General features: G+C 37.7%; 1 protein-coding gene across 1 annotated transcript in view; it reads right to left on the reverse strand.

The window, feature by feature from the left end:
* Nucleotides 1-16512, reverse strand: part of SEMA3A (sema domain, immunoglobulin domain (Ig), short basic domain, secreted, (semaphorin) 3A) — a 167542-nt gene that overhangs the window by 84961 nt on the left and 66069 nt on the right. Inside the window, exon 5 of the mRNA XM_010580947.1 lies at nt 13411-13530. Coding sequence (XP_010579249.1) covers nt 13411-13530 — 120 coding nt within the window. The remainder of the gene's footprint in view (nt 1-13410; nt 13531-16512) is intronic.

A 16512-nucleotide genomic window follows, 5' to 3' on the forward strand; every position in this document is an offset into this window, starting at 1 on the left:
TAAGTCAAAATCTATGAAATGAGATTTCAATCCAGCATGAAAATTATGGGGAAAAAATAACTTTCTCTCATTTCTGTAGTGCTCCACTCTGTCACTGGTGTTGCCCATGTCATATTCCCACTTGAACAGGTGATGAGAAATGTTTATATCCAGATCAAGCTGCTTGCTCAACTTTCCTGGTGTGGTATCTATTAAACACAGAAGGCAGCAAGCTAGTAACCCCTGAAAGCATCCTCCTGATGAGTCAGACTGAGCTGTTAGCAAAACTCTAGTCGCTCGTTACCAGGCTTTTAACTCCACGTAGTGCAGAGGTGTGAAAAGGATCAAGTAAATTTTAATACTTCTCTCATCCTGAGGGGTGCTACTTGAGCTTTGCACTCACGCAGCACATGGAACGTGACCATGATAATTTTGACGTTCCATTTCTCTTCTGCAATGTTGTCACTGTTCTTTTTAACCCAATAGCATAAGCAGTATTTTACATATAAGAACAACCAGGATTGTTTTATGTTTAAAAACAAATGGGCATATCTTCAAGTCCTCAGCTTTATGCCACCAATCTTATTATACATTTACATGCCAGATATTCTGCACATATAATAGATTACTACAAGGCTGATATTTAATTTCCTTAATTAATTTCATTGTGAAGGCATGTTTGAAACCACATTACTGAAGGATTCCTCCAAGGTAACCATTTAACAGCTAAGTAACCTTTAATTACTTTGCTGTAATGATACACATCTAAGACAGATATTGTTATACTGTGACATCTGAGCACTTTAACCTAAAGGTAGTTATTAGCACTCCCATGCAAGATTCATTATGGATCATATTTCATTAATGGAGAGTATTGTGTTCTCATCTGATTATGTACTTGCAAACGTTTATTAACATATTTCCCTGAGTGTGACCATGTTGCAACTCAGAGGAATCCATAGATTTTCATAAATCATGTAGCATTTCTTAACTAAAATATATGAAATCATACAATAGAAAAGTTACATGACAGCTCTTCTGGAACTGTTTGATACATACACTAAATATGAAAAAAGTTGCTTAGGACTGGACAATGTGTATAATTATGATTAGCTGTGCAATATTTGAAAATGGAAGAATTAAAATGCAAATCAGTGCTGTACTGCAAGAATCACTAGTTGTGATTTATATCACTACAGGTGAGAAGACAGTCCAGACTTGTAGATGACTGCAGATGTACACAAATTAGAATAGATTAGATGACATAGCAAGTCACTGCCAATTCTAATAGACATGAATTCATCATGATACATTAATTCATTCTGCACAATACCTCTTTTTATCTAAGTTTTCCAGTGGTGACTGGTTTTTCATACAATGTGTTTCTCACATTCTTTTCTGACTCACTGAGCTAAAGAAAAACCACATTTTAAAAAACAAAGTTTCCTTCTGGGAATAAATAAAAATAACCATATGTGATTTGTCTACAGCAAATAATACAGAAGCTGAAGAGAAAGAAAAAAAAACAACCCAGGTATTAGCTCGTCTTTTCTTTAGCTCCCAAGTAATGGTGGAAAGTTACTCACCCTTTTCCAATGAAATTAGTTACTTCGGAAATAACTAATTTACTCAAAGTCCACAGAGGCATGAACAAGTCAGAGGCATGTATTTCATCTGAGTCAGGTCATAGTCACTAAATTATTTGTCTTACATAAACGAGGGAGAGGTGAAGGAAGGAACAGAAGGGCACAGTACATTTTCCTCACAGGAATGGTATTTGAGGGATGATACAGAGATTCTGTATGGTTTATACTCAGGAGCTCAAAAAGAAACCAGCACATTTCCAAATAGACTTACTGAGTGCCACAAACAGAAAGCAAGTTGTTACAAACTATGTAAGCTAGAACTGAGAATGAATGGAAGAGTAAATAATTTTTTTTCACAACTGACTTTAAGTGGTTTTCTTCTTAGATTTTGAGGACAGAAAGAGTTGCTGTGATCACTTAGTCTGATTTCCAGCATCACACAAGCAGTAGGCATATGGGACAACCACAAATATTTAAAACACTGCCTGTTTCAGTACTATTCTTAATCTCCCACAGTCTTTCAGCAGTAAATTGATTAACCGTTCATAGCAAAAGATATATGGACTAATGTATAATGAAGATAATTATTTATGCCTCTGCACTGCTTTCACGTCTGTTATTTTTAGATGATTTTATGCACAGTCCCATGTTCCTTCCGTGCACAAAATCCAATCTGTCTAAATTCTTAAAACTGGATTTTCTTCCTGCAGACAGGTACTATTGAAGCAGTCAAGCTGACCAATGTACTGGGTCTCTATTCACAGAAAGGTATTGTTTAAAGAAGGATGAAGGATTTTCTCTCCTGTAAGACTTTTAAGATCTTGAAATACCTGATTGTTAATCTATCTGTGTCATCTTACGCCAGCAAAACATGTGATGCAAAAAGATGAAAGGTTGTATACTGATAAAAAACATTTTCTTTATCCTTTGTAAAGGTATTTAGCAAAGTTAGAAAGTGACGTAATGGTTAAACTGTATCTGCTCTTGTTTTGCAGAGATCATTCCTCTTGGAGCCATCTTCTCTGTGTGTATGGCATATATGGGATTAATTCTCATTTGCTTTCTTACAAGGTTCAGCAAATTCTCTCCTTAAGAAGCAAAGTACTAATTGCTAATCAAAGCATCAATATTTAGCATTATTACTGAGCTAAGGAATAGTGGAATTTTATGATTTATGAACTTAGCAACAAATTTGAGACACTCTTTGTATAACACAGAGCAGAGAAGAAACTCAGTTTCAAAATCTTGTAAAGGCAAGGAGGCATCTGGAAAGTATTTGGAAGCTTTTTCACATAAATATGAGTCTGTACATAAAAATGGGGATGGTCAAGATAGCAGGAGAAGAACAATTATTTCCTGTTCCACCAGGCAACTGCTGGAAATACCTATGTACTGCTGTTTACTCACAGAAATAGTAGCTTCACCTGCAGTTACTCTGCTTTTTATCAAAGGAGAAATAAGATTTAATCACTGTGGAGAAGCCAGTTTTGTCACGCCAAATGCATCTGTTGATGAAATAAAGAGATGTATAAGGAGCTTGGAAGCACACCAAGGAGGCCTCCCATTGTGGAAAGTGACTTTTTTCTTTCCTGAATCTGTTTGAAAGATTGCTTTTAAACCCATAAGTCTTCTCATCTTTCCTTTGGGGAAATGCCCCTTTTCTGGGAATTCGGAATGAGTGAGACTTCCAGCCAGAAGCAACATCAGGAGGAGGTTTTGAGGAGAAGCTCAGGCATGAATCTCTCCATCACTGCTGAGCAGCTGGCGCTGTGGCCATACACAGCCTCTCTGGGCCCCTTGTGGGACTAACCGCCGGCCAGTCACTGTGCTGAGGTACCACTAAGCTTAAACAACGTGAACATGCAGAAACTTTACATATTAGACTGGTCTGAAAGCATGGACATAGGTAGTGTTTTCAGACTCGCATGTAACTTCCGAGAGTTAAATATATCCTACAACTTTTAAAAATCAGGCCTGAAAGACACTTCACAGCACATCAGCTCTCATCAAATTTTAGGCAAATTTTAGACCAGTGGAGTTAGTTAACATCAGTAGGCTCTTGGTTAGGTCCTCATGTCTGAATATTTAATATAACTGGTTAGTTTGCTGTTCTGCGTTTCACAGCCCTATGGCCTGTATGTGGAACATCACCCACAGCTAAAACCTGCTGCGTCGTGACCTTGGTTGTTTAAAGACTATTTGACAAGATGTTTGTACTGAACTACAAACACAATACAGTCACTTCCTTCAGAGGCAGAAATCACACTTAAAATATGATTCTTCTTCATGAGGTCAGCCCCTGTCAACTGGAGCCTTGTAACGTGGATTCCACAATGAATAATGTTGCTTTGATGCTGATCTATCCGAATCTGAGTTCAGTAACTCCTTCTTTCAGTTTTGCTTCCTCCTGCGCCTCTAAATCAAGAAATAATTCTATTTATAAGTCATTTCCTCAATTAAGTCAGTCTATACTATAGGCTGGCTTTCCACTGTTTTTATTACATCGGTTTCCCAACAGATGGTGGTTTGTTATTTTATTTTTTTCTCCCCCATGTTGGTCGAGAGATCAAAGGATTCAGCCATACTTGTCTTTTGTTTCAGGAGGTGTGTGGATGAAATTTTGCATATGTTGCATGACTGTGAAGTTGGGTTAATGTTTTCAATTGTTACTCTAACAAGAGGCAAATGCTGAACTTCTGTGCTACTAGAAATATTATGGGCTCTGTTGATGAACAAACATAATATTCCCACCCAGAAAATTGGATCAACATCTTAATGTGATTGCCATCTCTCTTAAAAGTACAATCTAAGTCTGTAATGAATTAGGAAAACTGTATCATCTCATGGTAAAGTAAGGTAATCATGTGCCAGTGGGAATATTTACATTGTGGAAATAAATAATTCATCATAACATCCTTTAATTGATAGGAGAAATAATGAACATCCAAATGCAAACAGTGGGTGTATTTTCAGCTCCTCTGGTAGCCATTGCTGAAATTAATTTTCCTAAAGCAGACACAAAACTCTGAGTCATCACTCTAACAATGCTAGAAATTAATGTTTTTTTCTGTGACTGTACAAATGAAGAGTGAACATCAGTCTTAGTTACACCAGTATAAGTCATAAAGAACTTCACTGAAGACAACTACTACTAGGAAAAAACACTCCACATTTTAAAAAAAAGAAATTAAACCCAGATCCTAAGAGTGTCTTTAACTTGAATCACTCATTATCTGAGCATATTGAAAGTTACCCATGGTTTTAAGACATGGACTCACAAAGCAAGGCATTGCATGTGGTATAAGTGAAAATCCACTCAACAGTTCTGCATGTGCACGTGTGCACCCTCCACTCTGCGCATTTACTTCCATGGAGGTCTCTTTCTATCTCACTCTTTTTTTTTTTCCTCCCCTCTAGCAGCGTAAACAAAAGTTTTCCCACAGTTCTGAGACTCATTTCTTTGAACCTAATGAATATGTCGACTGGCTTTAGTTTCTTATTCATGGAAGTCATTCAGCTGTGGCATACTGTATACAGTTCTCCACTGTAATCAACCAGCATTTCTCAGCCACAGAAGGCAAAAGCCATGTACTGTACGGTGAGGGAACAATGGTCTTCTCAGTTATCTCAGTGGAAGCATGCTAGTGCATAGATTCCTCTCATTAGGAGGCAGGGGGGTCAAATTTGACACTATCGTTCACACCGGCCCCTTTTTGCACTGAGAAAAATCTAAAAAAAAATCTGTGTTAACAGTTACTTTGTGTGAGTTGGTTTTTTTCAACAGTGGAGGAGAATATGCAGGATCTTCCTACTACCAAGCTTCCTTCTGTGTCACTGCAGGTCTGTAGTGATCAGACCAGATCCACGGAAACACCAATGCTCTCTACAGACCATATCCCTACCAGTCCTCTCTCATCTCAGGGAAGTTTTCTATTAAAACCAAACTGTAGAGTGCTGGAACATCACCTGTGGAGTGACTTTCATTTACATTTTCTTTAAAACATATGTATAAAGTAATATGGTTCTGGAGTTGATTTTTTTTTTTTTTTTTTTACTTAGGAATAAACTGGGAGGTCTGCCATAGCAATTTGGATATATTTATGAAGTCCTAAATAAAAGTTAGTTACTGAATAGCTGAACTGATCGGACTTGAATAATAATAGGGGTTTCATTAGTGGTTTCTGCTGTGCAACAAATGGCCCTTGTGGCTGTAAATTCCATGTCTTTGTTCTGCTTCTCATCATATCTTATACCTCTCCTCTGTATGACTTACTAAAGAACTGTGCCTCCATTTTGCCTAAACCATTTAAGTCTGTAGACTGAGGAATAAAGGTGAAAAAATAAAATAGCCAACCACACTGTTTTGACTTGTGATAGTTTAAAACTTGATTTCATTTCCTGCATGTAAATGTTCAACTTGTAAATCTCAGAGTGAACCTCAAACATAATTACTGACTTTCTGTCACTTTAGACATAAATAGATTCCAAATTGCTTAGGTGTAATTAGGAAATATACAAGGGCAGGACTGAATGCATTAAATGACAGCTGAAAACCTATGATGTTCACAGTTCCTGTCAATGATTAAAGCATGAGCCCTTTGCTAAATACTTTCCCCCAAAAAATTATATTTGTACTGTATTTGAATTTTAAGATACTAAGCCAGATCCTTTGCATGCATATGATTTGGAACAGTCCTATTCTTACAAATATACCTTTACGTTGGTAAATGGAAGATCAAATGGATCAGCAAGTTGTCAAATATTCAGCTGTCATAAAGGCATGTTCTTCTTAATTGAATATGTCAGGGTAATGAACACTAGCTGCAAATTTAAATTATTATACTTTTAACTGTGTGGTTTACAGCAAAAGTTTAGTATGCTTTAGAATTTGTATTAGGAAATCGATTCTTATCTTGTTAAAATAAGATACTTGGAAAAAAATCTCTTTCGAAATTTTTCTCTTCATTGTCTCACTTTGCTGAGGATGAAACAGCTGTAGTGCTGCATAGACTTTCCCAACAGCGAGGGGTAGGAAAGATGTCAGCCATTGCTGCCATGTGTGCTACTCAGTTGAGAGAACTTTACCTCATAAATTAAACTATTCTGACAGCTAAATTATCGCATAAAGCCTAATAGTCCTACTTTAAAGGATCTACTCTGGAAACAAATTTTTATTGGAATTATATTTTGCTTGGGGATGACAGGATGAAGTTTTGAAAAATCTGAGTTTTCCTGGTTTAACTTCTCTGTTAGCAAACCAAGTGTTCAAAATACAGCTAAAGTCAAAGGAGATCTGTGGTGTATTCAAAGACAGGCCTTCATAAATAATAGCATTTAACCATGAACCTGATTAATATTTGTTTACAAAGGGCTTTATGGAGTTTTTCAAAAAGTCTTTTAAATAGGAGTCAAGTTACCTTTTTATGGTGACCTTCTACTTCTGTAACTTTATCACAAGATAATGCCACATAACAAGAGGTTCCATTTGGGACATAGCACTTGGCCTGCTTGTGCATGATGGTGCTTAAAAATGTGCAGAGCTCCCATCAACACATCCTGGTTTCCTTACAGAAATATTTGTCGGACCTTACCAGAACAACTGCCTCGCTTACGGTTGTTCTATGAGAAAGGACTGTCATGTTCTCTGTGCCTTCGCTGTACTCCTCTTGTAAATATTGTTTTCAGGTTATTTGAAAGTTCCCATAGCATATTCCTTTGCAACCAATTTGATAGTGAATTATGGCTTGGAATAAGATTTATATTCTATATAGAACTGTATATAAAACTATATACTTCCAAAATGCTAGGAAGGTTATAGCTATGCCAAGATTTGTTCTTTTTAACAAGTGGAGGTAAATTGTACATGTGTGTGTATCGGTTTTGGCTGGGATAGAGTTAATTTTCATCATAGTAGCTGGTGTGGGGCTGTGTTTTGGATTTGTGCTGGAAACAGTGTTGATAACACAGGGATGTTTTTGTTACTCCTAAGCAGAGCTTACCCAGAGCCAAGGGCTTTTCTGCTTCTCATACCACCAAAGCTGACCCAAGGGATATTCCAGACCATAAGACGTCGTGCTCAGCGTATAAAGCGGGGGGAAGAAGGAGGAAGGGGGGATGTTCGGAGCGATGGTGTTTGTCTTCCCAAGTCACCGTTAGGTGTGATGGAGCCCTGCTGTCCTGGAGATGGCTGAACACCTGCCTGCCCATGGGAAGTGGCGAATGAATTCCTTGGTTTGCTTTGCTTGGGTGCATGGCTTTTGCTTTACCTGTTCAGCTGTCTTTATCTCAACCCAGGAGTTTTCTCACTTTTACTCTTCTGATTCTCTTCCCCATCCCACCGGAGGGGAGGGAGTGAGTGGCTGTGGGGGGATTAGTTGCCGGCTGGGGTTAAACTACGACAGTGTGAAAAGCCTGATTTTATGCAAAGAGTTTTCACGCAGGGTAGCCTAAGGGACTGGAAATCGATGTCATGTGGAGCAGCAGAAGTGATGGTTTGCAGACCCAGCAGCCTCCAGAGGAACCAAGCCTCTTTATTTTGTGATGTTGGCCACTGACCCTATGAGATGCCAGGACAGATGTGTGCCTGACACTGACTATCCTGTCACCTGCCATCCTCCACAGACAAGAACATCAGTATGGCAAAAAGGCCCAGCACCTGGGATTTCCCAATATAGCAGAAATCATTACCCTGCTTTTTATGAAACAAGGGGAAGTATATCAGCCTTTAAACATCTGAGAGAGATTTTCTTTTTTCCCATGGCAAAACTACCCAGGTGATTGAAAGAAGTGCTCTAGAAGGCACTTATAAGCTAGGGATCAGGTTCTTCAGTTTTATTTTCATGTACTGTAGCAAGTGGATATCTAGTGGTTTGAAAGGTTAAAGCATCTATGAACTCAAATAGGCTGTTATAGTCTGTAAACTAGATCTTCCTGTATTGGCATTTCTCTGTGATTACAGTGATGCTTAGAACTGCTGTGTCACAAATAATAGTTCTATCACAGAACTGTTATATCACAAATGAGAATAATCCTTTAACAGTATCCTCTTCCTTCATATTTTGTCTATATATTTGGTAAGCATATAAATCCCATATAAAGGTATAATTAATTAGCTGGAAGGAAAATTAGCCTGAGGTGATTCTTAACTTAAAAATCATTTGCTCAAATGTTTCACTTAAAAACCACAGGTCAGAATCTTAACTGATGTAAACTGACACAACTCTGCTGTCTTCAATGAAGCTACGCCAATTTATGCCACATCTGCTACTACTGAACTCAATGTTTCACCCTGAATTTCACATTAGATAATGAAACACAACATATTTTTTCTACCAGCAGTAGTGCTGGTCCTTCAAGTAATGTGTTCCTTCAAAGTCATTCTTTTTGGAAAAAACCTGCTTTTCCATCACTATATACATATATATATAATATATATAGACTTATATGCAGGCAAAAAAGACAGATGCATAAATGTATCAGCACAGGATGTCCATTACTTAGCAAATGCACTCAAGACCTCTTCTAATGTGAAGTACAGAAGGGATAAAAAAAGTCAAAAGTATAATTCAGCAAAATTTTATGAGTTGAAGCAAAGATTTTTAAAATACACAGAGTCCGGAAAAAGCAAATATGTTACAGGTGGTAGTGTTATATAACTTCATATGCAATAACTTAATGTTTTATGTACATCATAAATCTGAACTAAATTTAGAGCTTCTTTATTGATTAAGAATGAGAAATAACCTGCAAGTAAAGTGATCCCAGATCTTTTAAATTCATCCAGTTAAAAGTGAGTTTTAATCTGTCGGACAATGACAAGAAATTTGGAATTAGGAGACAATAAAAGAAGCCGGGTTAGTTCTTCAGACAGCATCTATTGATTTACCTCCATTGAAGAAACCCTAATGTATTCCTGCTGAGGATCTGGCAAACAATTTTGTACAGCTCTTGTAATGCCTGTCTGAGCGTTAAAAAAAAAGGTTCTATAGGGCATTCTCTATACCCCCACTTGTATGTAAGGGTTAAGTAAATGGGAAATCCTGTTCTTTCCAACACAAGACTGTTCCCTGCTGGTTCACACAAACTACCCCAAAGGGAGCCCTGGGGAAAGGGAGCAGGGCTCCTTCCTCCTGCTCAGGCATGCACTGGCAGGTGCATTCTGCATCCTGTTGTGAATTTTTAGGGGGTTTAATGCACCTCTGTGTCTCCCTGCAGTTGGATTTGTTCCTTTCAAGCACAGATCTGACTTGTGTAATTTTGCAACCGTTAAGTACAACATTCCTACACATCCAATCCTGTTTCCTCAGAAGTCAGTGGGAGCAGAACATAGCTTTACTAATTACTTTCTTATTTAGTCTGATAATTGGTTTCTTGCATTATATTGCGTTATGTGGAGAGAATGCCACATGTTGCCTAAGCCCGGATCCCTGAAGTTGGTGTAGGTGTCTGTGTTGGGTCATCTCAGCTAAACTCAGGCATGCACAATGTAGACATCTGCATATGAGCCAGTTTGTCCCATTCAATGAAAGTACAAATATAGCCTCTCCAATGGATGACCTCAAGCTTTAAATTAGGCTCTCCTCAGGTATTTTCTGCGTATACGCATGCTACGTTCTCTCTAAATATGTTCTTTCCTGCTTACTTATGGCTTACGTGCTTAAGGTCTCTTCAAACATCAACTTTATTCTTCTCTCTAAATACTGTGGTTGTTCACTTACACATCTGGAATGGATTTAAGTGAAGATTAGCCTGCTTTACTCCTTAGCCTACAGTGTAATTCACAACATATTAGGCTGTATACATTTGTGCAGATCATTTTTAATCAGATGCACAGCATGCTGTTCATATCCTTTTACCTTTTTATTATTATTTCTGATACTGTACTTCATCAAACTCAATTAGACCTGCCTAGTTTCATCACTAGAAATGGTTTTCTTCAAGTATGGAATGGGGCTGTGATACGCTGCTTCATATCGAAGAGATATTCAACAGATATAACAATTCATATTCCCATTACTTTATGGCTGTCACACAAAGTAATTTATTTCCTTTCCCTAATCATAAAAATTGTACCGTATTGCAGCCTCCTGCAGCCTACTCCAATTGCTTTCAGTGTTTTCACTATCGCTTGCCACTCTTTTCTTTAAATTTCACTTCTCCATCCTCTTCAGTTTGGCACACGCTAATTTCCTCTCCTCCACCAGACTCAGGCAGGTGGGTTATATTCAGAGCTCACATAAACAAGCAGTCTTATTAGACAGTAGGTACATTCCCTGACTATTCCCCTAATCAGTTCACATTTACCTCTCTAAGTGCTTGAAAAATAAATAAGCAGATGGTGAAGTCAGTTAATTTTCCACAAGTGTTGTGGCAGAAAAGGAATCTTCAGGAAATGTTTTAGATGGCAATTTTTTAACTCAAAATCAACTGCTTGCCTTTGCTTATACTTTTTACCTTTTTTAGTATGCTAGGAAGGTATAAACTATACATGATACAGAAGCAATGGCCCTTTGACACATCCAGTGCTGCTGTCTGACATGACAACGTAAACCATCTGGCTCTCACAGATGCAGCGTGCAGGGGTTAATATTGTATCCCCCCCATCCGTGGTGTCTCTAATAGCTACTGTCAATCAAGCACCCTCTTCTTCCCCAGCTCCGGGAGGAGATGCACATTTGAAATTCCTGGCTAGGTCGTATGGGAAAGGAAGGAGCAGGCCCTAGCTGAGAGACAGAGACAGGCCGGATTATTTTTCATTGCAAACCTAATAAATGTATTTATGCGCCTGATTTTCACCTTTGCAAGGGACAGAACCCAGGCTGACTGTCAGGTTTGTCAAAGCCTGAGAAGAGGGGGTGATATGCTGCCTCCTGCCTGCCCCACTTTCTCCCTGCGTGGGCAGACCTGGGCCGAGGAGGCAGTGACCCTCCTGCACAGCTGTCCAGAGGACACAGAAACCTGGGCCACTGGAAGGGCAGGTGAAGATGATTTCACTCATAGCTTAATCATGAAAGGAAATCAAAGGCTAACAGTGTCCGAGGCAGTTGAGGTAAACATACTCCTGACTTCCCTGGTTTGCAAAGGTGAAACCAAGGGTCATGAGAATGATTCAGGCGCAGGGGGACTAACAAAATTACTGCATAAATGACCAAAACCAGGAACAATTTAGATTTTGTTTATAGTTAGGGACTGCTAGAAAGAAGCTAAAACAAACATCCTCTTTCAGCTCCAGGGCCAAACACATCATTGACTCAAGACTTTCAAAATCTGGAATGTTAAACCAAGGTTGGATCTGGCCTCTCATCTCTGATCATCCTTTCTATAAATCCTTGATAAAGTGTGTGTTAGTTTTATGGTACAGTCATAAAACAGCCAAATGTAGAAGTAAATGACCTCATACCAGCTATCTCTCTGCAGATAGATTCACTTGGCAGATAGCCAAGAATTGATTGACACACATCTTACGGAACTAGAGTTAATTAATATGTCTACCAATTCCCAAATGGATCTCAGGAAGCAGAGAATCTGTTTAATGCAGTAAGCAATGACATACTGTGTGTGGTCAAGACACAATCACTAATTGCCAAGAATGCATTCTGGAATCAAGCATTAAAGAATATGAAAAAAAAACCCCTTTCTACTTTGCAGCTCCTTTATCGCTTCAAAACCTTATGCTTAGAACGTTTTAAAGACTCAGGTTTCAAATATTGAAAGACGTTATTATGGGGAAAAACGGTTGCCAGACTATAAATTCAACACTCAAAAGATCTGTTAATTTTTCTACAAGAAGAAATTCTGATTTTTAAATAACTGAGTCCTCATTCATTTAACAATGATGTCTTTATTTTCAGGGAAATCTGCAAACCTGAATTGCAAAACTGTAAGGTAACTTGAAAGAGCTCTTCTTCAACGATCACAGAAGCTACAAGTAACACAGCTATGGATTCACCAGTAAAACATATCCATAAATTAGTGACTGCTGAAAACACATCAAGAGTCTGGTTGCTAAACTGAAACAGTCCATCGAGCAACACTCAGGTAAGCCAAACTGAAAACAAAGTGAAGTGGACTAATGTATATTACATACTCATCAGGACAATAGAAGATTGGCCTTTCTGGAGAGAAAAAGTGTTGAAAATCAGCATAGTCCCATTGCTTTCTGTGAGTAATACTGTTTTTCACCAGGGAAGACCATGCTTATCTATTTTGTTATGATGACCTATTTCATTATGACAAAACAGTACAAGAGCTACTGCAAGTTCTGCAACACTAAGCAAAAGTCAGCAAGCTACAGGTTAAAAAAAGGGGGAAAAGAGAGAGGAAAAGTGATTTATTTTTCACTAAGAAGTAAGGAAACAAAACCTAAGTCACATATGAAAAACTGTCAGTGTGTTAGGACAAATTTGAGAAGCGGGATTTACAAATGTGTGACACTATTTTAATTCCCAGCTGGGAGAAAGCTGCCACGGTGTCTGACTGGTAGGAGACTAAAGGACAGAGCTGGCCCCAGAATAAAGACACAGGCTGCACTACCCCTCTCCTAGCTGGTATCTGTCCTGACCAAAGAAAAGACAGTGCTTTTAACCTCATGAACCAGGTAGAATGGCTTACTCATATTTATTTAAGCCCCTGGGGGAAAAGATGCTGTGTAGGGGAGAACAGTGCAGATTCTGCTGTGATTTATCAATCAGCACGTCAGCACCTGAGTCAGGAGCAAGTCTTACCAGATCCACTCACTGAGACACAGAAACTAATGAGAGTGCATTTTGGCAGAAAGAGATCATGGCTAAACACCAATAAAGATTAAAAAGAGGAAAAAGAAAAATATTGTTTTAAGACAGTTTACCTCAGGATGGCTTCCAACTTCAATATAGGTGCAGACTGGATGAAAAGCCCCTGTTCCGCAAGCGTACAAGTGGGTTGAATTGTAAGCCTTAAGCACTTTGATGAAATTAGCACATTCTCTCTGCAAAGAAAAGGGGGAAAAAATGTATCCACAGAGTTAATTCAGTGATTCTGACTAATGGGAGCGCTTCTGTGTTAGGGAGGTATGGCTGAATGAACATATTTTAAAAGTGTCATCATTTCATGCTCTTTATGAACTTGTTTATTGCTAAGCATTTAATAAATAGCCTGATTTAGGTTCTCATTTAAATATCTTTGGTTGCCATTTAATAAAGCATCCACCCCTGAAGGACAGATTACACAATAAAATTTCCTAATTTTTGTTTCAGACACGTTTCATCTTTGTAATTTATGCTATTGCTGTGTTTGTAAGACAAAACCCATTTATAGAAATGTGTCAGAATGAAATAATGAAGAAAAATGGACCAACTGTTTGCTTGTATACAATTAAGTAACAATTAGAAGAAAGATGGGCCAGATGGAAGGAGTTGATGAAAAACAAATCATTGATATAACATTTCTAACAATAATATGAATGTTGCCTCACCCCTATTGTCTGTGTTTAGGGGCCAGTTTTACAAAGATGAATACTTATGTTAAACTTTAATGCAGTTATTGACAGCCCCTAGAATGTAAGCTTTGCAAGACTTGGACTTTACATTTTCTACCTAAGTAAATTATACATCATGAATAATTCTAGTTCTCAGCAATTAAAAACTTAATAGCAACACTAACAGTCCCTAGTACAAACATTATCTGTTATCTGTTAACAAAATGTCATTATTAATGCCTAATGTTATTAAACTGGAAATGTCTAACCTGAAGTCAAGATGTCAACTTTTTCCATTTATTTAATATTTTTGTTTCAATCATGTCTAACAAGAAAATAAATATGTCAATGCCTGTGAATCAGTCTACTGACACAATTACAAATAATGGATTTCAAATAGGAGAGGAATAAGAACATTGACATAAAATAACCTTTTCCAGTAAAATTTCTGTTTGAAATTAAGGAAACTTTTCTATGCATATTTGATTACTTTTTTGGTACAGTACTCAGCTGTACCTCTCCTGAGCTACCACCTCCACAGAAATCTCATTGACTGGCATCATCCGTCTCTGTAACTTGCTTGCTAATTAAACAGATGATACTCTCAAACACAAAATAATAGCTCTGCCAGGAAAATGCATGTGCAATTTGAGGCATGCCTTAGGCCACCACAGGCAAAAGCAACAAACTTACACAGATAAAATACTGATTCCCTGCCTTACACAAAGGACTGTACTGAAATGACATTGCTCTTCCAATTTTATTGTTTATTTGCATAACAGATAATGGCAATGTATTAAAAAGAGCACCCAGAGAAAAGCATACAGAATCTTACTACATCCTTGGCTTACTGCTGATTACTTAAGTTATCTTTCCAACTGAGATGGAAGAGAAAACATAAAGATAGTTAAGGTAATCCAACAGGAAATTGAAAGAAATAGAGATAGATGTTACCAGGGGTCTCTCTTAATTCTTTCCATTCTGACCTTTCTTAATAAAAACACACACAATTTCTGCTGCATATGTATTCTTCCTCCCACACATGTATAAGCATGAACATACATTTATTATACATATATGTATCCACAGACTGCTTTCCACTGTCACAGTGGTACAGTACTAAGAAAATACCTGGCATAAATCATCAAATTTACAATGTGTGTTTCAATAGTGTTCTTAATGCTGTTGTCCTTTGTTCCTTTTAATAAAAGAAATATGGGAAAACCATGAAAGCGTGTTAATAATTCAAGGCCTGCAAGAATAAAAATGGGCAAATTCATGTAACATTAAAAATGAACAAAACTGAAATAGAATCTTTCTTAAACTCTGCTATTCTGTGTTTCAGATGGAGCACCTGACTTCGACTCTACATAGTTTAAAACTGACCAATGATTTGTGCATTATTAAATAATTCAGAATTTTCTCACTTAGAGTTGTATCTGGCCAAATTTAATGACACTACTGTTTCAGCAGGTCTGTGCTTTGCCTTGTCTGGTTTGATGTATCATGATTTAAAAAATGCCTTTGTGGTCTACTTCTACGCTTTATTAAAGCGTTCAAAAATTGCCTACCTGAGGAACATGAAATGTTAGAGGCCAGTGGACGCATACCTTTGCAAAATGCTGTGAGTGCATGGGCTAGACCCACAGCCAGTGTGAATCAGAACAGATTCTGATTTCAGAGGAGCTATTCTGATTTACAGCAACACTCCATCCGTGACGCTATATGCACTTGCTAAATACTGTTCAGCTGCTTATCTATAATATACAGCAAGAAGGTATTAGATAGCTAATACTCTAAAGGTGAGATGGAAAAACCTACTTAGGTTAGGGGCAGAGATTTCTTTGATTTCTATGGATGGAAATTAAGAAATATTCTATCATCAGCTTCACTGAATTATTCCAGATTAACCTGGGGGGGAATTAACTCTATCATAGCCATATTTGTGCTTCAAGTGTTCAGGATTGATAGTAGTGTAAATGCATTAATATCAGTAAAGTTACTCCGGTTTTATAATATATTTCCAAAAGCAGATTTGGCTTATTCATTCCTGCTTTTAAGCTCTCCTTAATTCCTTGTACAACATATTTTTTACCATAGATGTCTGAGAAATACACAACCTAGTTAAACAATGGGGAAGGTAAATACCTACAGCAATAAACCTTTTGACTATGACAAATAAATTTATATAACATTTAAAGTTCCTAGTCCAATTCAGACTGCTCTTATAGATTCCCTGTGTTTTATAGCCGCATAAAGGAACCATTAAGGTCTATTCAGTAAATTCTCATACACCTCCCTAACAGATTAAGTTTCTTTATATATTTTACATGGTTGTAAAAAAATAAATAAAGAGGGGTATTAAACCACAATAAATGACATCAAAGTAAAGTTACAGTTCTGATTTAAGCCCTTGTCAACTCAGGAAGTTCAAAGTGAAGTTTCTGCCCTGCCTGGGAGACGGTGCTATTCTCCCTGGAACGTTAGCAACAG

Source organism: Haliaeetus leucocephalus, unplaced genomic scaffold (genome assembly GCF_000737465.1).
Source record: "Haliaeetus leucocephalus isolate CR32 unplaced genomic scaffold, Haliaeetus_leucocephalus-4.0 Scaffold751, whole genome shotgun sequence".
In the NCBI taxonomy this organism is placed as follows: domain Eukaryota; kingdom Metazoa; phylum Chordata; class Aves; order Accipitriformes; family Accipitridae; genus Haliaeetus; species Haliaeetus leucocephalus.